At 44.0% G+C, this 23,306-nt stretch overlaps 1 protein-coding gene across 1 annotated transcript in view; it reads right to left on the bottom strand.

Annotated features, from left to right (window-relative positions):
• ADGB (androglobin) overlaps positions 1 to 23,306 on the bottom strand; it is a 488,973-nt gene that overhangs the window by 1,437 nt on the left and 464,230 nt on the right. The window contains exon 32 of the mRNA XM_082252536.1: positions 18,652 to 18,835. Coding sequence (XP_082108662.1) covers positions 18,652 to 18,835 — 184 coding nt within the window. The remainder of the gene's footprint in view (positions 1 to 18,651; positions 18,836 to 23,306) is intronic.

Here is a 23,306-nt window from a genome sequence, read left to right as displayed (position 1 = left end):
AGTGAATCCCCTTTTTTATACATGCCAGTATTCTGTTGGCTTTGCTTGCAGCGGCTTGGCATTGCATGCCACTGCCAAGCCTGTTGTCCACTAGTACCCCCAGGTCCTTTTCCATCTTAGATTCACCCAGAGGTTTCCCCCCTAGTGAGTAGCTTGCTTTCATGTTTCTGATGCCCAAGTGTATTACTTTACATTTTTTAACATTAAACCTCATCTGTCATGTAGTTGCCCACCCCGTTTTTGTGTTCAGGTCCGCTTGTAAGGTTTCCACATCCTGCATAGAAGATATTGGCATGCTTAGTTTAGTATCATCTGCAAATACCGAGATTGCGCTAGATATCCCTCCTCTAGATCATTTATGAATAAATTAAACAGGATTGGTCCCAGGACAGAACTTTGGGGGACCCCACTTTCCACACCCGCCCAATCCGAGTACTCCCCATTAATCACCACCCTCTGGACTCTCTCCTGGAGCCAGTTTTCTATCCAGGTACTCACCCTATGGTCCATACATACGTTCCTTAGTTTGTACAGTAAGCATTTGTGGAGAAAGGTGTCAAATGCCTTTGCAAAGTCCAGATACACCACATTCACAGGCTTTTCTTTATCTAGGTGGCAGCTCACTTCATCGTAGAAGGTTAATAGATTGGTCTGGCAAGAATGATTTTTCATGAATCCATGTTGATTATTACTAATAATACCATTTTCATTCCTAAAGTCTTGTATGTGGTCCCTTAACATCCCCTCCAAAATCTTCCAGACTACTGACCGGACTATAGTTACCCGGGATATATCTCAGCCCTTTTTTAAATATTGGTACCACGTTGCCTTTTTTCCAATCAGCTGGCACCATACCCATCTGTAGACTATCCTTAAAGATCAAGAATAATGGTATGGCGATCATCTGGCTGAGCTCTTTAAGAACCCTCGGGTGCAAGCCATCCGGTCCAGGTGATTTATTTATGTTGTTTCTCTAGTTTAGTTCTAAGTCTATCTTCTGTTAGCCATGGCGGTACTTCCTGAGGTGTATTATTTAGTTTAGCATTACAAGTTGGGTTAGTGTAACCCCCCAATTATTTTGTGAAGACTGAAGAGAAGAAATTATTTAACACTTTCGCCTTCTCTCTGTCCTCTGTGGCCAGATTTCCTTTGTCGTCTTTTATGGGACCAATGTGTTCTGGCCTCACTTTCTTACTGTTTATATACTTAAAGAATTTCTTGGGGTTTTTTTTACTCTCTTCCGCTATATGTCTCTCGTGTTCTATTTTAGCCGCCTTGATTTTTGCCTTTACATTTCTTATTACACTCTTTGTAATGCTTGAATGCTGCCAATGACCCCTCAGCCTTGTATTTTTTGAAGGCCTTTTCTTTAGTATTAATATGCATTTTTATGTTGGAGTTTAGCCACCCAGGGTTTAGTTTTGCTCTTTTAAATGTATTTCCCTTTGGAATGCACTGGCCAATCCCTTTGTTTAGTATGCTCTTGAAGCACTCCCATTTTGCATACTGTTTGCCTTGTGGAACAGAGGAGGTGAACGTTCTGGGTCAAGTGGTTGGGAGCGAGAAGCAACATCTACGCAAATCTGTAAATCACAGGTGAGAACAATACGCAACACATTTGTGTGTTTTTGAAGGTACAATCCACAGCTATGTATTGAGAACAGATTTCTGACAAAAAAAAGCATCTGGAGAAAAATGTTTCTTTTTAATATGGAGCTTATTCCATGTGAGCAATAAGATCGTTGCTGGTTCTTCTGTTTAAGCAGTGGTTGTAACTGAATTGAGACCAATTACTGAAGCTTTGTAATGATCTTTTGTGTTCTCACACAAACTCTTTTAGTAATGTAGGCAAGCCCTGGACCTGTCCCACCAATATATACACTTTATAGCCATTTCTTTGAGGTTCTTACATAAACTCTACCAGTTATCTATTACCATAATTGCCACAATGTAAATAATTAAAGTTTAAAAGTTGCCCAAGCATTTTTTTTTTATAATAGAGTAGTGAGAGATTAGAACCTTTGTCAGATTTTTTATGTTATCCTGGATTCTATTACTGGGATTCCTCCTCACTTTGTCACGGTGACAATGGCTTCACCAGAAATGAAGCAAGAGAAAATCTGCAAATGCAACATAAGCTGCAATAAAAAGGTGATGGGGTTCTAGCCTTCCTCAACCAAAAAAGCATTTTCGTTTTACTCTCTTCCTGTGGTGCATTGTAGTAACACATTACATGCTTCAGCATCTTCTGGTATTATTCATTTTGAATGACATCCCAATGTATTAAGGTAATCTGTCTCCAACATTGTTGTAAAATATATTACATGTACATTTTTGTGTCACTTCATGTGCTTTGACAGCCTCTTCACCAACCACTATATAGTTTGAGGACCTCCCAAAAAATTCCAATAAATTAACATCGAACCAGAAGGGGGCTTACACAATATATTGGTGGGTTTAAAGGAGACTGTAAAATCAGAAGTGTATGGTGAGCTTAAGTTTTTATCTCAGAAAACCATGATGCAATAACCTGATCATAACATATTAGCTGAAAAAAATAAAAGTGGTTAAATTAGTAAAGTGTGCCAGAATTGTGACATGTGACTGTCCAAGTCTGAAGTTCTGTGGAGCATAATTCCAATTCCTGATCAGGGCAAACCAGATAAATTGCTAGAAGATTGTCATGTATTATTTACCCCAAAACAACTTGGATTACAAATCAGCATAGTATGCGTTCAAAAACCCAATCTCCCTTTATCTGCTTTGCCAAGGGCCACATCATTCGGGTTTCTTTTTAAGAGGAACCAAACTCTGAAAGCTATACCCCAAAACATAGTAGGCAGAGGGTAATGGGCTAGTCAACAGTATTGCTCTGTAATATATATTTCCTCATTGCGTACTTATCATGCATTGCTCCTTGTGTGGAGGTGGCCATCTTGGTAGATGTGCCTCTGCCTCATATCAGAGCCTCCAAGAAAGAATAATGAGCAGCATTTTGGTGATATGACCAAATCTCACCCCAATTTTTGCAAGACTAGCAGTCAAAGGCAGAAATACAGTTAGGAGGCAGTAGGCTGAGGAGTGCCTAGGCACTTTCACATGCCAAGGAACAACTTCTATTTTGCAGGCAGGATTCTGGTCAAAGGGTATATTTTTGGAGTACTTCTTGGGTGCAATTACCATTTATAAATGTTCCTGGATAACACAGCAAATCTAGTTCAAGCACACTTTAAAATTAATGAAGGCGAGTGCGCATGCGCGCGGCGCCGGATCAGGACATGCACTGACCGCGCTCCGCACAACCCGCCGTCTTCATAGCTAAAATGAGGCGATCAGACCGGAAAGAAGAGTCACAGAACGGCAGCGGCTTGCGGGGGAACGGAGGATGCACAGGAGGAACACCGGAGCGGGCAAGAAAAAGTCTTCCACGCCGGCACAGCCCTCCAACAAGCAGCGCCTGTCCTCTCCTCGCCTGCCACAGCACACGCAGCAATCCAAGATGGCCACGACCCGCGGCTCGGCGGCACGAGGAGGCCCGCTCCCAGCCAAGTCTAACATCGCTAAACCACCAGCCTCGCCAACATTGGGGACGGTTACCTCATCCCCCCACCGCACAGGACACCCTTCGCCAGCAGTCTCCAGGACGGAGGAGGTAGGAGATCCCTTCTCATCCCAGTCCCAAGGGGCCAGCACCCGGTCCCCACAGGCTGCATCCCAAGTCTTCTCCCCATATCAGGCCTCACTTGATGGGGAAGTGGAGGGGGCATTGTCACCATCATCCTCTATGGACAGACAAATGGCAGACATAGCAGAATTAGCTCTCAGCCAAGGCAGCTCTGCAGCTTTCCCTCCCCCCCAGCCCTCATACTCAGGGGACTCTGTGCTCATAGCCAGATTCTCGGCCTTGCTACAGCAGGAACTCTCTAAGGCCTGTGCCACCATTGCTGCAGGGATGAAGGGGGACTTCCAAGAAATTGGGGGCAGACTTGATTCCATTGAATCCAAAATGGATGGGACAGTTCAGAGAGTCAACCAAAATCACAGGCTAATAGTCACACTCCAGGATCAATTAGTTGATGCCCAGGCTAAAATTGAGGATCTTGAAAACAGATCTCGCAGATATAACTTTCGAATCAGAGGACTTCCTGAGTCAGTCACTGATCTGGAACCAGCTATCCATACACTGATGACTGACCTCATCCCCGAAATTTCCCCGCACCACCTAGAGCTTGATCGTTTCCATCGGGCCCTGACAGCACCACGCTCGGATGGGTTACCACGGGATATCATTGTGAAACCCCATTTCTACAGGATCAAGGAAAAGGTCATGGCAGCTGCCCGCTACCGCAATGATGTCACCCTATTAGATCATCCAGTGCAGATATTCGCCGACATATCCCAGGCGACTATACAAAAAAGGCGCACTCTGAAACCACTACTGACTCATCTGATAAATCGCCAGATCAAGTACCGCTGGTCCTACCCGTTCAGACTGTCTTTCTCATTTAAGGGTAGATCCTACTCATTCTCCAATTTTCATGAAGGCGAAGATGTCCTTCTGGAGCTGGGAATTATTTCACGAGAGCCCCCCCTGGCCAGATCCCCGCGGGACTCCCCGGAAGAGCCATCCCGACCTCTGTCACCTTTGTGGTCACAGCCGGCCAAGAGGGGTAACACTAAACAACGCACCCCGACGTGAAATGCTGCGGCTCACCTGCTCCACTTCATTCTACTTCTTTTTTGACGAGGGGCCAACCTGTTTTGTTCGTTCACGCCTTCACTTATATTTTACATTTAGTTTTTTGGCCGAACTCTACCTGTAGACTGTGCTAAGCAGACGCTGGTCTGCCGGCTCCCACTACACCAAAAATTTTCTTTTTTTTTTTTGATGCAAGCCTTAGCTGAGAACCCGGATTCCAGAACTCGAGGGTTCCTATTGTTTATGACAGCCGTTCCAGGTTTATTATGCTGTCTCTTGTTGTTCGCACTTCAGAGGTCTCCGGACTCTGCTGTTCAGACACGGACGCTATTACCTCCCCACCACGGGGAATACAAGGTTGCAGTATCTGTTGGGATGGGAATGTTGGGGGGGGGTTTTTCCCTCTGGCTGCCGGTCGGCCATGCTGTGGTTGGTCGGTGGCGGAGGGTTATCAGGGGATCTGCGGGACTCCCATTAGTTTGACTGGTGATTCGGGAAGTTATGGTTTCACTATGTTTTTTCTCTTACAGTGACATGGTTCTATGGCATGGATTGAAGCGAGCCGGGTTGCTTCCGCATGCCACTTTCTGCGACCTTGCTCGCTGCTATGTGCAGGGAACAACCTCGCGAATATACATGGGGTGCTGGACCCCACAACCAGCTTACACTGCATAAATTGTTGGTACTACTAGCATACCCTACGCCCCCCCTTCCCGCCATATGGGCGGCGGGGGGGAAGGCGGGGGACCTTTTGTTCTTTTGTGTTCTTTTTTTTACTTTACTGTCTTTCTTCTAACCCCTTTTTCTTTTTCCCTTCTGACATGGCGACTACTCGACATCCGGGCCCCGATGGCTCATTCCCGGAGGTGGGGAGGAGAGGCGGCTCATCCATCATGACATTCAGGCGAGTACAACCTACCGAACCACAATGACGAACCCCTTGCCAAGTAACTTTAAAATTCTGACACATAATGTCCAGGGCCTTAGCGCACCGGTGAAGCGAACAAAGGCTTTTCAGTTCTACCATAAACAGGGAATCGATGTCCTCCTATTGCAGGAGACCCACTTCCCTCGCACTTCAGCACCCAAAAAACTTAGCGCCGAATTTCCCATCTGTTACATGTCCAATAGCGAAGAAACGGGGGGTGGCGGTCTGTATAGCCAAGAGGGTCCCGTTCACACCTAAAGAGGTGATCAGAGACAGGGAGGGAAGATACCTCATGGTCCAGGGCAGGATAAATGAGCACCACGTAACCTTTGTCTCCTACTATGCTCCGAACGTGGGGCAAATTCAATTCTTCCAGGAAATGCTGAGCGTGGTGATGCCGCGTGCGACGGGACATGTAGTGTTTGGGGGTGACAGTAATGTCCCCTTGGACCAGGTCATGGATAGGTCGGACGCCTTGCGTGCCTCTCTGAAACATGCCCCGCGTCTGGGGGTTAAATTGGCTAGATTGTTGCACTCCACAGGATTGGTGGACGTGTGGAGGAATGATCATCCCACGACGCGCGATTTCACCCACTACTCTCATGCGCATAAGACGTATGCCCGTATAGACCACCTCTTTGCATTGTCGGCTCTCCTTCCGTTTGTACTAAAGACACGAATCATTCCCACCCCGTGGTCTGACCACTCCCCCGTAGTGATGACCGTCTCTGACTTGTGGACTAAACCTAAATTTTCCGCCTGGAGGCTCAACGCCTCCCTACTGAATGACCCCCTTATACTTAAGGAAGTAACCGATTGCTTACATCAATATTTTCTGGACAACCCATCGACTGATACATCCCCGGCCATGGTATGGGCGGCGCATAAAGCGACGATTAGAGGCAAGCTTATCCAGATTGCCTCCCGAAAAAAAAAGGGAACGCGACGGGGAGATACTGCGTCAGGATGCGGAGCTGAGGGACCTCCTAAGGGAGCAGAAGAGACATCCGGGGGTGGATATCAGACACAAAATTGACGCGGCACGGGTGGCCCTTAATTTTAGCTTGACCACTAAAGCGGAAAAGTCCATTCGCTGGTCGAGAAATCGCTATTACACACTTGGCGATAAACCGCACACACTTTTGGCTCGCAAACTGGCCCCGAGACTCTATTCCCCAGCACTACCAAAACTGAGGCTTCGGTCTCGTCTCCGGTCACAGGACCCCAAATTAGTGGTCAACGAATTTTATCACTTTTACACAAAGCTCTATTCCCAACCGCAGCCGCTCGGACAGTCCGCGGTAGCGGCCTTTTTTCAGGGATATCTCCCTCCCTAGCCTTTCCTCCCCCCATATGGAGATTATGGACAGGGAGTTCTCTACCACAGAAATATTGGCAGCAATCAAATCCATCAACCCTAATAAAGCGCCGGGACCGGACGGTTTCTCTGGCCATTATTATAAGAAGTTTCACGAGACCCTGACCCCCCATCTCTGCTCCTACTTTAATTCTATTAGAACAGGGACCCCCATCCCGACATATGAAAATAATGCGTATATCCATGTGCTGCCGAAACCGGGCAAGGACCATTGGGACTGTCTCAACTACAGGCCGATATCGCTCATCAACGTTGACCTTAAAATTATGGCGAAGGTGCTGGCAACTAGGCTCAACACTTTTTTGGCGGAATATATCCATCCTGACCAGGCCGGCTTTGTGCAGGGCCGACAGGCGCCCGACCAGACCCGGCGTGCAATAGACGTGATTTCAGCCCTCCAATCTAACTGGGATAACGTAGGCCCCAGAAAGGACATGCTACTATCCCTCGATCTTCATAAGGCCTTTGATTCCCTGTCCTGGGAATATCTTTTACAGACACTGGAGCGCTTTGGCTTTGGACAACATTTTTTATCTCTAGTCCGCATGTTATATAGTGACCCAGTTGCGAAACTGTCTATTAAGGGTTACGGATCCCCTTTTCCTGCACATTAGGAGGGGCACTAGACAGGGGTGTCCTTTATCCCCGCTCTTATTTATCTTAGCCCTGGAACCATTGGCCATTAAATTGCGATCCAACCCGGACATTAAGGGCTTACATTGTGGGGGGGTGGAGCATAAGTGCGCCCTATTTGCGGAGGACATCTTGATGTACCTTTCGGCCCCACTGATTTCTATCCCCAATTTACTTAAGGACATGGCGGAGTTTGCGTCCATCTCAGGTCTCCAAATAAACCCCTCCAAATCTCGGGCTCTGAATCTAACACTAGATAGTACTACCCTATCTGCCCTCAGTGACAACTTTCCCTTTGCATGGCAAGAGAGGTCACTGCCATACCTTGGAATTCATCTCACGGCCTCAATAACTACCCTTTATGCTTGTAACTACCCACCTTTATACAAAAAACTACGGGAAGATCTTGCTACGTGGTCTGCTAGCCCCCAGTCATAGTTCGGTAGGTTGAATTCTGTGAAAATGAACATATTGCCTAGATTATTGTATCTGTTTCGCACTCTACCCATAATGCTTAACATGACCGATTTTAAGGATTTTCAGGGGTCGGTCATCCGGTTTATATGGGGGGACAAGAGGCCCAGAGTCAATAGACGGACTCTTTATACCCCTAAACTCAGAGGGGGACTGGGGGTCCCGGAACTGAGCAAGTATTACCATGCCGCTCAGTTGGCCCAACTGGTACGCTTCCACTCCCGGGACCCTCTCCCGATTTTGATGCACATGGAGGCGGCCCACTTGGGGGTTCCGGTCCACCACGCGTTGTGGTTAAGAGCTAGGGACAGACCGGGGGTGCTCTGTCCTGCCCTCTCCCACTCCCTGGGGGTTTGGGATAGGCTGTCGGGCAGGCGCTCCTTTAAGTCCCTCCATGCTCCGCTGGCGCCCCTACTGGGCAACCCTTTGTTTCCGCCGGGTCTGACCCCGGCAATGTTTGACTGGTGGACAAACAAGGGGTTTCTCAGGTTGGCGGATTTATGCGACCACCGAGGACTATTTACCAGGTCCGAACTGCAGGAGAAGTATTCCCTCCCTGAGGGGGAGTACTTTCGCTACGCCCAGATCTCCCATTTCGCAGCCTCCCTTAGGCGAAAAAGCGATATCACTACCTCCACACCAATGGAGTATCTTTGCCGCACACTAGACAAGCAAAAAAGCTACATATCTATGATTTATAATATACTCCACAGAGATGACAGTAAACTGCCATACATGTTACCCTGGGAGGAGGATCTGGGAGAGTCTCTGGAAAGGGCGGAATGGAGTGCTTTAGCACAGTTTAACTCTAGATCCATACTTAATACTTCCTTGATAGAAGCAAACTTTAAGGTGTTTTTGCGTTGGTACATGGTTCCGGTCAGGTTGGCAGCGACGGTGAGCACTGCATCCCCCAATTGTTTTCGGGGATGTGGCCAGGCGGGTACGGTGCTCCACACGTGGTGGACTTGCCCGAAAGTCCACCGATTTTGGATCCGAGTTTACAATTTTGTTTACTCCTTGACTCAAGTCAATTTAACTAAAGACCCCCAAAATGCCCTTCTGGGTAAACCAGTGGAGGGAACAACTAAGCCCGCTAAGCGCCTCATTGCCTTTGTGTTCACGGCCGCTAAAATAGCCATAGCCTGCTCATGGCGAACCCCCGTGGTGCCATTTGAGCTCTTGAAAGCCAAACTGACCTGGATCATGTTAAATGAACGGATGGTGGCAATATTGAATGATAGGATGCGCATGTTTGATAAAACTTGGGACCCCTGGATAAGGTAGCTGGCGGGCCCCTCATAGGGGTGATCGGGTGCCTTGGTAGCCTTGGATGAGTTGTTGTTGGGGGAATTTCCCCCGGTGGGGTGGGCGGGGCCTGGGTGTCGACCCTCGACCCTCTATTTTCTCCATAGCCGCTGATGTCTCTTTCTCCTCTCTCACTCTTCCATTCCTGCTGCCCTCCCCTGCTGTTTCCTCCTTTTCCCCCAGTCTGGTCCCTTTCCTTCTATCTATTTTTTCTCTTTTTTCTTAATTTCTGGTATTTTTTTTTTTTGACAGTGCACGGACGACAGGCTGTGCCCCCCACTAGTGGAGGGTTTGATATAGGGGTCGGGGTTGGGGTTCGTCCCCTCTGGGAGGGCGCAGTAAGTTCTCGTAGGGGCGCCATTGGGGGGTCGGGCCCGGACCGTCGGTCCTGTAGGGTGTAATAGCGGGGGCGCTGTCTGTCTGTCTATGTGTCGCTATGCTTTCACACTGTTGGTTGGATGCCTAACTTAAGTTTACATTTTAGGTTACAGTCTTATTGACTACCCATTTTGCTTTTGTGTTTTTCTGCATTGGCACCAATGTATGTCTTGTTTTCTGAGATATTTACTGTATACATAAGAAGTAACTGAGCCATGTTGGCTCCTAGTGCACTGTTAACACTTTCTTTCCAAAAAACTTCAATAAAAACATTGAAACATAAAATTAATGAAGGCAAAAGTAAGACAGCAATTAAAAAAGGGAAAATTCTGTCTGAAAAGTTAAAAGCTGAGGCACAAGCACTTTATAACTACAGTATCTCACCAAAGTGAGTACACCCCTCACATTTTTGTAAATATTTTATTCTATCTTTTCATGTAACAACACTGAATAAATTACACTTTGCTACAATGTAAAGTAGTGAGTGCACAGCTTGTATAACAGTGTAAATTTGCTGACCCCTCAAAATAACTCAACACGCAGTCATTAATGTCTAAACCACTGGCAACAAAAGTGAATACAGCCCTAAGCTAAAATGTCAAAATTGGGCCCAAAGTGTCAATATTTTGTGTGGTCACCATTATTTTCCAGCACTGCCTTAACCCTCTTGGGCATGGAGTTCACCAGAGCTACACAGGTTGCCATTGGAGTCCTCTTCCACTCCTCCATGATGACATCACGGAGCTAGTGGATGTTAGAGACCTTGCTCTCCTCCACCTTCCATTTGAGGATGCCCTACAGATGCTCAATAGGGTTTAGGTCTGGAGACATGCTTGGCCAGTCCATCACCTTTACCCTCAGCTTCTTTAGCAAGACAGTGGTCATCTTGGAGGTGTGCTTGGGGTCGTTATCATGTTGGAATACTGCCCTGCGGCCCAGTCTCTAAAGGGAGGGGATCATGCTCGGCTCCAGTATGTCACAGTACATGTTGGAGTTATTGGTACCATCAATGAACTGTAGCTCCCCAGTGCCAGCAGCACTAATGCAGCCCCAGACCATGAAACTCCCACAACAATGCTTGACTGTAGGCAAGACACACTTGTCTTTGTATTCCTCACCTAGTTGCCTCTACACATGCTTGACACCATGTCAACCAAAGAAGTTTATCTTGGTCTCATCAGACCACAGGACATGGTTCCAGTAATCCATGTCCTTAGTCTGCTTGTCTTCAGCAAACTGTTTGCGGGCTTTCCTGTGCATCATCTTTAGAAGACGCTTCCTTCTGGGACGACAGCCATGCAAACCAATTTGATGCAGTGTGTGGCGTATGGTCTGAGCACTGACAGGCTGACCCCCCACCCCTTTAACCGCTGCAGCAATGCTGGCAGCACTCATACGTCTATTTCCCAAAGATAACCTCTGGGTATGACGCTGAGCATGTGCACTCAACTCCTGTGGTCGACCTTGGCGAATTCTGTTCTGATGGAACCTGTCTTGTTAAACCGCTGTTTCAGGGTCTTTGTAATCTTCTTATAGCCTATTTCTTTTTTTTTTATATTTTATTTATTCATTCAAGAAAGAGAAAAACAAAAACAAAAAGAAACTGACATTTCACATCAAATAATTACACCACTAGATAGTCATCAACAATCAGTCATGTCTCTCTCAGAAACAAAAGCAAAAGATAGGCATATAAACGCTCAAAAATAGTATATCTATATCAGCAGGATATTAAAGTATTGCCCTTCATTATGCAATCTGACATACCAAACATTCAAAAGTAATAAAACAAGTTATATAATTCCTGCATTGATAATATTGTTCATTTTGCCTTCCTTTTTCTCCCTTCTTTTCTTTTTTCCCTTCCCCCTCCCTCTCTTTCCTCTCCCCTTCTCCCTCCTCCTTCCCTCCCCTTTATAAAAAAAAGCAAAGAGAGAAAAAAGAGGAGACACCCCTGAACCCCATTTAATGGGGAAGGGGGTTATAGATATGTATATTGTTATTCTCCCATTTACCGGCCCTATAGATTTCAGACTTGAGCCTTCCCCTGACTAAGCATGTTTTATCCTCTCTCTGAAAAGATAAAGGAGTTCCAAGGGCCCCAAGTCTTTTCATACATTCCTTTTTTGTGTAGTCTTGTGAATCGTAAATCTTCCATTTTGTTAGTATCTTCAATTTTACATATACAGTCCCTAATAGTAGGTGGTAACTGAGATTTCCATCTCATTGGAATGCATGATTTAGCTGCATTTAATATATGATATACAACTGACGTTTTATATCCTCTCAGAGGGGGTATCCAAAACATGCAATAGAAACAGAGCTGGGTCCATTGGGATCTCAAGGTCCTTAAATTCATGTGCCAGTTCTCGGACAGCCTCCCAAAATTCTCTTAGTTTGGGGCAAGACCAAAAAATATGTAAGAGTGTTCCCAACTCCTCTCCACATCTCCAACAGCTATCTGAGACATGTGAATAGTATTTATGCAGAAGAGAGGGGACACGGTACCATCTTAACAAAATGTTATAATTGGTTTCTTGGGTTTTGGTACAAATAGGAATTTTCAATGCAAGATTATACATAGCCTGCTCCTGTTTCTGTGTAAATGTACGGTTCAAATCCCTTTCCCACTTATCTAAGCATGATAACCGTGCATTTTCTGAGTGGAACCTGTCCTGGTAAACTGCTGGTAAACCTGAACCGGTCCTGGTAAATTGCTGTATGGTCTTGGCCTCTGTGCTGCAGCTCTGTTCCAGGGTCTTGGCAATCTTCTTATAGCCTAGGCCATCTTTATGTAGAGCAACAATTATTTTTTCAGATCTTCAGCCATGAGGTGCCATGTTGAATTTCCAGTGACCAGTATGAGAGACTGAGAGCGATTACACCAAATTTAACGCACCTGCTCCCCATTCACACCTGAGACCTTGCAACACGAATGTGTCACATGACATTGGGGACGGAAAATGGCTAATTGGGCCCAATTTACATTACATTGATTGTAAATCGATTGATACAATTAAATTACATTGTAGAAAAGTGTAATTTCTTCAGTGTTGTCACATGAAAACATATAATAAAATATTTACAAAAATGTGAGGGGTCTACTCACTTTTGTGAGATACTGTGTATATATATATATATATATATATATATATATATATATATATATATAGTTTTGCCTTTTTTGTAAAAATATAGAAAATATGTTAACACGTTTATTTTTTTTACTATTTTTTCTCAATAAAATCAAAGGAAATAAAAATATATGTAACAATTGTTACCAAAGTTAAAGCCCTATCTGTCCTAAAAAACACAAAGTATAAGACAGTAAGGTAGACTACAAATGCTAAAAGGTATATTGTACAGTATGTGTAGAACTAATACATCGCACAAAATGAATATTCTGGGATTCAAAGAGATTTAGGCAACAAAAAAGGTCTGGGACTCAAGTGGTTACAAAACCAAATGCTCACCGAGCATATCAGAGTGGTGCACCATGAGCCATCTGATGTCACATTGCTTTACATGTGTATGGTTTAATTCTGCATTTCTTTACACATATTGTGTTTTTTTTTTTTTTTTTTTAATTGAATTATCAACCTTTATATTTATCACATGCTTATGGTGGATGTTTTTGTACAATTTTATATTTCATTTTATTTTGTAGGGGGCCCTGTATTATTATTTAAGTACAGTGGGTACGGAAAGTATTCAGACCCCCTTAAATTTTTCACTCTTTGTTATATTGCAGCCATTTGCTAAAATCATTTAGGTTCATTCTTCTTCCTCAAAAATGTACACATAGCACCCCATGCTGACAGAAAAACACAGAATTGTTGACATTGTTGCAGATTTATTAAAAAAGAAAAACTGAAATATCACATGGTCCTAAGTATTCAGACCCTTTGCTCAGTATTTAGTAGAAGCCCCCTTTTGATCTAATACAGCCAGGAGTCTTTTTGGGAAAGATGCAACAAGTCTTTCACACCTGGATTTGGGGATCCTCTGCCATTCCTCCTTGCAGATCCTCTCCAGTTCTGTCAGGTTGGATGGTAAACGTTGGTGGACAGCCATTTTTAGGTCTCTCCAGAGATGCTCAATTGGGTTTAAGTCAGGGCTCTGGCTGGGCCATTCAAGAACAGTCACGGAGTTGTTGTGAAGCCACTCCTTCGTTATTTTAGCTGTGTGCTTAAGGTCATTGTCTTGTTGGAAGGTAAACCTTCGGCCCAGTCTGAGGTCCAGAGCACTCTGGAGAAGGTTTTTGTCCAGGATATCCCTGTACTTGGCCGCATTCATCTTTCCCTCGATTGCAACCAGTCGTCCTGTCCCTGCAGCTGAAAAACACCCCCACAGCATGATGGTGCCACCACCATGCTTCACTGTTGGGACTGTATTGGACAGGTGATGAGCAGTGCATGGTTTTCTCCACACATACCGCTTAGAATTAAGGCCAAAAAGTTCTATTTTGGTCTCATCAGACCAGAGAATCTTATTTCTCACCATCTTGGAGTCCTTCAGGTGTTTTTTAGCAAACTCCATGCGGGCTTTCATGTGTCTTACACTGAGGAGAGGCTTCCGTCGGGCCACTCTGCCATAAAGCCCCGACTGGTGGAGGGCTGCAGTGATGGTTGACTTTCTACAACTTTCTCCCATCTCCTGACTGCATCTCTGGAGCTCAGCCACAGTGATCTTTGGGTTCTTCTTTACCTCTCTCACCAAGGCTCTTCTCCCCCGATAGCTCAGTTTGGCCGAACGGCCAGCTCTAGGAAGGGTTCTGGTCGTCCCAAACGTCTTCCATTTGAGGATTATGGAGGCCACTGTGCTCTTAGGAACCTTAAGTTCAGCAGAAATCTTTTTGTAACCTTGGCCAGATCTGTGCCTTGCCACAATTCTGTCTCTGAGCTCTTCAGGCAGTTCCTTTGACCTCATGATTCTCATTTGCTCTGACATGCATTGTGATCTGGAAGGTCTTATATAGACAGGTGTGTGGCTTTCCTAATCAAGTCCAATCAGTATAATCAAACACAGCTGGACTCAAATGAGGGTGTAGAACCATCTCAAGGATGATCAGAAGAAATGGAAAGCACCTGAGTTAAATATATGAGTGTCACAGCAAAGGGTCTAAATACTTAGGACCATGTGATATTTCAGTTTTTCTTTTCTAATAAATCTGCAACAATGTCAACAATTCTGTGTTTTTCTGTCAGTATGGGGTGCTATGTGTACATTCATGAGGAAGAAGAATGAACTTAAATGATTTTAGCAAATGGCTGCAATATAACAAAGAGTGAAAAATTTAAGGGGGTCTGAATACTTTCCGTACCCACTGTATATATTGTAGCATTTCAGGTATTTAAACAGCTGTTAAATGAATGCCTATGGATAAACTTCCAGTGCAGAAACATTTTGGTTTATTCTCCAAATAAAGAGGCTCCCAATTTTTCAGTTGAAACCGATGCTTAAGCTTTCCTCCACAGCCTTCCAAAAAGTAATTTGACAGCTACACAGACACTACACAGCTCTATTACTGCTTGTCAAGAACTTGAAGGTTCATGATGAAGCAGCTCTGGAACTCCGAGAGGGCACTTGGGAGTTGTTTGTAAGCTGGGCTGCTATTTTGCTGTACAGGACATGGCTGTGCACGGATGGACCATGGAGCAGCTGCCCCAGCTGTCTTACTATAGTTACATATAGTTACACAGGTGATGTAAACCATGTATCTGTTGCAGCAGTAATGACAATTGTAGAGCATTTAAAAATGTAATGTTAAAGTTAAACTTCAAGCATAAAAACTTAATTTAAATATATTGCTCAATCACCTCAAGTTATTTAAATCCAATTTTTGTGCACTACATACCTTTGCAAAAAAATTGCAGTGACATCATTACTGTGATGCATAACCTATATAGAAGAGCACACCTGTGGGAGTCTCCCAGTAGGTGCACACAGTACAGACTGCCTGCAGAGAACTACAGGAAGGCAGATACTAAGTAATTCTAATCCTTACATATGCATTTACCAGGGCTTAACAAATATGGTATCGCAGTATCGTCAGCACTAGCACCATTTGGCTCTATTTAAAAAGACATACACTAAGCATGGCCCTCTGCTGTTAGATCAGTTAGTAAAGGAGAGTAGTAGAAGCAGGTGAGATAAAGAAAACTGCTCCACCAGCAGTTTACCTGATGTGATCCTACAAAACTCTTTGCAGGATTTAAATTTGCTGTTCTTTTTTTCTTGTTTTTTTTTTTTTCCTTTTAGTTAGTGGTTTATACTTTGCAAAAATTAGCAGAAAAACAGCTTTAAAGAAAAATTAAGTGTTGACAAATCAGGCAGTCAAAATGACAATATTGAGTACGATAATCTGCAGGTCTAATTACAAGCTCAAAAGCTAACCCATGGTATGTATGTGAGCCGCTCAGGCTGCTAGAAAGTGTAGTCCTGTGTCTGCTGCTGTCTGGCTGGGAAGGAGCCCCCCCAAGCTCCAGAAATTGACGGAAAAGAGCAGAAGATCCTGGGAGCCGCACATCAGAACAAGGCCTGCTGTGTGTAGACAAGTGGCAGTCTCAGCCTGGACCCCCACCAGGCCACACACAGCTGGTCTTGTTCTGAAGTGCGGCTCTCAGGATCTTCTGCTCTTATCTGCAACCTCAAAAGCTGATCTAAAAAAAGAAAAACTCCAGACCACCATGCCAATACAGAGCTGGGTAATCGGATTTCTTGATCCTCCATTTTAGTGTGGCATTTGCATATTAGTAGCCTGTATATCAAACCTCCCGACCAAGCTTATCCTAGCCTGCATCTTCTGCTATGGCACCAGGATATGCATGTAGAAAGACCTTAGCAGACCTCTAACATCATAGCTCATAATTAGACCTAAATCATTGAAAGAACTGAGTATAGTGTTTACTGTCTCTACCCTCCTACCTACTATGCCCAATACTAAATTACAGGTATAGTTTAGGACGATAAATTTATTAAAATATATGCATTTAAATTCCAACAGTTTTTAAATAATTCTAGTAAAGTCGTTGTAAAACACTCTGCAACCAGAGTTTTATTTGATTTTTCTTTTTTTACTTTCAATAGGCCTTTATTGAGTTTTGTAAGAAAAAACAAGCATGTGAGCATAGAAAAGCAACAATGCTTAAATATTCAGAAAACCAACATTGTAGCAGTAATGCACATACAAAATCAGAACAAACATTTGAAACCTCCCAACAAAATGGAGGTTCTTGAGCAAACATAGATAAACTAGAGAAAACACAGTCAAGAATCGGTGTATGATGACCATAAATGTGGATAAAGATACTGAAGAAAAATTAAAAGGTAGGTAGGAAGTATGTAGGTTTACCTTTAAGTCGCAATGGACTAACATTAGTAATCAAGTAAAACAGGATTCATGATACCACTCTAACCAATGTTTCCAGATGGTTAAGGCTAAATGATATTTCCCATTGGAAGTAGCAAAGAGCAGTTCGTAGTTGGCATGAACATGTGTCGTTCATATAGAATGTTAGGCTCGTTCCAGTGTTTGGTTAATGTAAGGCGAGCCGCTAGAAAAATAGGACTCACCAAATTTCTAAGGTTAGGAGGAACCATGTCAATGTCCAATGAGAATAGTGCCAAGCCTGGGGTCATAGGGATGGTTAACTGCGCTACTTGGGTTATAAGATCAAAAACTGGAGGCCATATTTTTCTTTTTTAAACTTCACCAAATAGGTTTTGAGATTAAACTGTATTATATGCATTTCTCTGTTTTCTGTGCTAAATAGAGTGGGGGGGATTTACCAAAACTGGAGCGTGCAAAATCTGGTGAAGCTCTGCATAAAAACCAATCAGCTTCCAGGTTTTATTTTCAAAGCTTAAAGCAGAGTTCCACCCAAAAGTGGAACTTACACTTATCTGACTCCTCACCCACTCCGGTGCCACATTTGGCACCTTTCGGGAGGGGGGGGGGGACCTGTTTTTGACAGGTACCTTGTCCCCACATTCGTCGGACCTCACAGAGGCGAGATACGTCAGCAGTTCAGCCCTCTCCTCCCCCCTTCTCCTTCCCTGACCTTTCAGGAGGGGGGGGGGGGGGATGAGGGGGTAGTGGCTACCTGTTTTTGACAGGTACCCTGTCCCCACATTCGTCGGACCTTGCTGAGGCGAGATACATCAGCAATTCGGGCCCCCTCCTCCCCCCTTTTCCTTTCCTTGCTGCTGGGCCAGTAAGAAAGAGTAGCGCATGCGCAGTAGGGAACCGACTGTGAACCTGCAAGGCTTCACTGCCGGGTTCCCTTACTGGCAATAGCGACGGCAGCACCTGACAGCCAATGGAAACATCGTATGGGGTGCCGACATCGCTGGATTCCAGGACAGGTAAGTGTCCTATTATTTTTTGGAGGGGGGGCAGAATCCCGCTTTAATTGAACAAGCTGAAGTTAGAAGCTAATTAGCTGCCATGCACAGCTGCACCAGATTCTAAGTACCTCAGTTTTAGTAATGGGTCATACACACTATACAATTGTCTTTAGATTTTCTTCCTTTAGATTTACCAAAACCATATAATATGAGGTCAACCTAAACACTTTCAATTTGTATGCAGTCAGTCAGGCCCTTGCACTACATAGTTGAAGGTAAATCTAAGAGAATCTAACAACAAAAGTTGTATAGTGTGTATCCAGCATAAATCTCCACCAGTGTGTACAAACCAGAAAAGAGCAGATAGAAATAAATAATTAAAATTTTTGTTTTTAGTTTTTAGTGTTCCTTGTTTTGGAGCTTTTCTTTACCAATTAACATTGATTTGTCATAAAATATCCAAATGTTAGCCTAGGAGGTTAATTGAAATACATTGTACGTTACCTGTAACTCTTCGTACATTTGCAGCACTTTCTGCTTCAGCAAATTTCGTGCATTTTTCTCTTGATCCCTGTGCTGTAAAACCTCTTCCCTTAGCTGCCTGAATTGTCGGATCTCCTCTGCTTTTTGCAATGCTTGCTGCTCAATGACACACTCATCTCTTAAAGTTGGTTCTGGCTTTGTTTTTCTGAAATAGGAGAAGGAATTTAATTTTGTACAGAATGTAATAAAACAATGCTTACACAAACAGCCAGACATATTGCAAATGAAACAGCAAGATCCATGAGGGTGGAGAGAACCTTGGCTATCACCTATTACAAATGTACTGTAGTAGGCTATAGTAGTAGTCTGCAGAAAGTATAAAAGGAGTTCTGATGTTTTAGGCTTCACTGACTCTATATACACTCATTGGCCACTTAATTAGGTACACCTGTTCAATTGCTTGGTAACACAAATTTCTAATCAGCCAATCACATGGCAGCAACCTAGGCATTTAGACATGGCGAAGACAACTTTCTGAAGTTCAAACTGAGCATCAGAATGGCGAAGAAAGGGGTTTTTAGTGACTTTGAACATGATATGGTGGTTGGTACCAGAGGGGCTGGCCTAAGTATTTCAAAAACTTCTGATCTACTGGGATTTTCACACAGAACCATGACTAAGGTTTACAGGGAATGGTCCATAAAAGAGAAAATATCCAGTGAGCGGCAGTTTTGTGGACGAAATGCCTTGTTGATGTCAGTGGTCAAAGAAGAATGGGCAGACTGGTTGTATGTTTCAGGTCTGTAATGCCCTAACTAGTGAAGCCAGGATCTACATGACTCAAACGATTGATGGCTCTTCCCCTGTATCTTTCATAACCAGTCAGGCATGCCCCCCCCCCTATAATTCTACATAGCATTCTTTCATAAAAAAACTATGAGGTAGTGAGGTAGTGAGGTAGTGTGGAGGCTGCAATACTGACTTCTCTTCTCAAAACACTAGCTATACAACCTGGTTGTCCAGCTGAGCCAATAGCTTAACTGCTTTGTGCTTGGAAAAAGTATGCAAACCAGGCGTTTATGGACCTTTCTTATTGGTATGCTGAGACACTTGTAAAAAGTATGCAGACCGGCCATGTACAGACATTTCTGATTGGCATGCTTACTCAAGGTTGGTGAAGCTGAGGACAGTCAAGCAATTGGCATTTTCAAAAAGATTTTATCATTGAATGCCTATGTATTTCTCTTAGTACAGGTTCCCTTTCATGTAATTAATATTACAAAGTGTGTTAATTCTTTAGAAACATTGAGGGGGATTAACAAAGAGTGGTGCAAGCACAAGCTTTCATGACTCTTCTAAACATAAAAACATGGAGTGATCTGTTCTCTGTATTGCCGTGTCTGTGACAGGCAGCACAGAGAACAGAGACCAGGATCTGTATGCTCTGATCTCTCTGACGTCCCTGCCCCCACCCAAATCAGAGCAAGAGGTTAGAAGGAGGCTTGTTAACCCTTCAAGCTCTGCTCGTGTAGGGCGACCACTGCACAGGCAGAGAGAGGGACATGAGCTGTCTACTGACAGCTTACATCCTTACAGGTCATACCAAGTTGGAATCTGTGGCGCAAGCCACTTTTGACAGTTTCCTGCTCCATTATAATGATGCAGAGAGTTTAGTTATTTCCCCAGCTTGTCTTTAGTAAAGTTTGAAAATAAATATGTACATTGAACATCCATATGTATTGATCACTATATACACTTTGCTTCCTTCTTACCAGTGCAGTACAGCTATGATACCTTCATACAGGGCTTTTTCTCTCATAAAATAGGTGCAGGGACTACACCACGACCCCTCAAAACCCCCTCCCCCCACACACACATCTTCCAAACTGCATCAAATAGTGGGTGTGGTCAAGTTTCACTGACAGTGAGAGGGTCTTAAAGGGGTATTAAATACCAGTAGTGCATTACATACAGACTGCAGAGTTCAGGGGTGCGCACACACAGAGTGCAGAGTTCAGCCTTCTTCCACAGCTGCTTGCCTGTGCAGTCCCTAACCACATCTCACTGTAACCCCTCCCCAGCTCTGACCTTTGCATGCAACCCCCCTCCAGACTGCCCGCATATCCCCCCCTTCCTTTAAAGCTCTACCATCTTCCACCTTACTTGCTGAAGCACCCAGCCGGCTCTTATTCCTCCCCCCACACAGTAGGTAGCTCCACCTCTCTCACCTGCAGGGAGATCATCCAGTGGAGGTGTTGGTATCCACACTGCATCCTGGGCACCTGCATCTCCCTTGTCCCCATTCTGCACTCAGTGGGAGCCATTAAGGTGATCAGATCTATGGCAGCCATTAGGAGACAAGCTGTCACTTGTAAGCACAAAAGCTGGATTTCTGTGAAGTGATGAGCAGGGAGCAGAAGGCCAAAGTCAGAGGTGGTGGAACTAAGTTCCACAAAGTTCCAGCTGAAAAATGTCCTACCTTTATAATTATTTTATCTCACTACAGGTCTACTAGACACAGTGTGTGTTTCCAACCAAGAGACTTACAAGGCTCCTGGAAGTTGAAGACCATTGGATCTTTTTCCTAGGCTTAAGATAACACGATGGAGCTTGGATTTAGTCATTCTTTCATGATAAAAAGTTGTTTTTAACCCAGATAATACTGTGAGTTAATTATACTAACCTGTGACCTAGTGATTTTTGTAAAGTGGGATTTTTAATTATAGCTCCACGTTTTTGGTTTCTTAGGGTGAGTACTATTTGCACACTGCATTTATAGCTGAAGTCCTGGCATAAAAAAAAAAAAAGTTGTTCCTGCAGTGGGGCTGTTAACTACTCATTTTTGTCTAGGGGAGAGATGAAGGGAGATATACTTACCTGATGCTAAAATTCTCCCCATACAAGACTGGTCCCTGTAGCTCCTGCACCCCCGCGCTCTAGCAAGTCCAAGCACAATATTTTCTACGCACACATTCAAGAAAATGGCAATTCAGTAATGCTGGATGCTGTAAGAACCATAGACTGGAAACCATGGATGATCAAAGTAAAGTAAATATCATCACACCAAGGATTCCTCAAAAGGGATTTATTTTTGTGGTCACATGATAAACATACAGCAAAGTTTTGGATCCACTTAGGGTCCCTTCGTCAGGCAAGTGTCATCCGCACTCTAGCAGTCTTGAGTGATGGACAGTTCCTGACGTCATCAAGCCAAGCACAGGCTCCAAAGACCTGTCCTGGACATGAGGATGAAAGGAACAGCAATGGAGCAGAGGATCAGATGAGTATACGCCATTCTACCATAGCCTGGACAAAACAAGCTCCTAACTCTTGCAGTGTGGGCAAAGCCCCACTGCAAGGGAAACCTTTTTTTTGCTTGGAGTGGGCTTTAACTACCTACATTCTTTCCCCTTTCTAGGTCTGAGAATATCCGTTTTTAGAATACTTATTACTAGGGATGCACTGATACCATTTTTTTTTTACAACGATTAAGAGTACCGATACTTTTTTTTAGTGCTGTCCGATACCAATTACCGATACCTACCCCAACTATCTTGTTTAGACTTCAGCTGTCAGCAATGGTACAAAGCATTGCAAAGTTATTGACAAATTAAATACATTTTTTTTTTTTACATTTTGCACTTTTTTCATTGTGAAACGTGTAAATATATGTTAAAGGTGTAAAAATATTAACGAACAAAGCAAACAAAAAAAAAGTTTTACTACTTTATAAAAAAGAAGTGAACAAAAAAAATCAGCAGGGAAATAATAATTAAATGGAGGAGAATAAGGAGTTAATTAGGGCTGATTAGAGTATACTTAAGGGTTAATAAAGGGTTAAAAAGAGGTACATTTTATAAAAAAAACACTCAAAAAAATGTTTTTTTACTTGACAGGTTGCTTTAAACTGACTTTATCTGCAGATCAAAGTTCCTCCCTTTGATCTGTAAATGAAGAAACACAAAGATACAAAAATGAACAATAATTATTTTTATCTTAGTGTTTAAGACCCCATTCACACTAGCACGACTTGTCAGGCAACTTGGTCGCCTGACAAGTCGCGGTGGGTCGCTCGCCATTGATTAGCACAGGACCCGTTCTAATAGGGGCGACACAAGTCGCTCCGATTTAGAAAAAGGGTCCTGTACTACTTTGGGGCGACCTGGAGGTGACTTGCATTGACTTCAATGATATGAAGTCCGTGCAAGTCGCGCCGCGACTTCACAGGTCGCCCCATCAAGTCGTGTCGCCCCTGTCTGAACGGGGTCTTAGCGGCTGCGCAATGTTATTGATAAACATTGCCCGGCTGCTTTTTTTTTTAACAGCTCCAATTGCAGGACTTCTTTAACACTTTAGCTCTCAACAGGAGACACCCACTGACAGCTGAACAAAGTCATCAGTTGTTAAGGACGCAGTGGCCCCGCTCCTCAACAACTGATAATCGTCGGCTTTTCTTTTTGCATTTCAGCTGTCAGTGGGGAAATCCCGCTGACTGCTGAAAGAACCAAGCCTGAAAATATAATTTTCTGGTATCGGTGCATTTGCACGAGTACCGATACTGGTGAAAATGCTTAGTATCATCACCAATACCAAATACTGGTATCAGTATCGGTGCAATCGTACTTATCACAGCTCTGTAGCAGTAGATTTATCAGTTGTTACCATTCTTAGGATGA

This window comes from Pelophylax lessonae (assembly GCF_965119305.1).
Source record: "Pelophylax lessonae genome assembly, chromosome: 3".
Taxonomy (NCBI): Eukaryota; Metazoa; Chordata; class Amphibia; order Anura; family Ranidae; genus Pelophylax; species Pelophylax lessonae.
The sequence above is the reverse complement of the archived record's forward strand: the minus strand, read 5'-3'. Positions and strand labels throughout refer to the sequence as shown.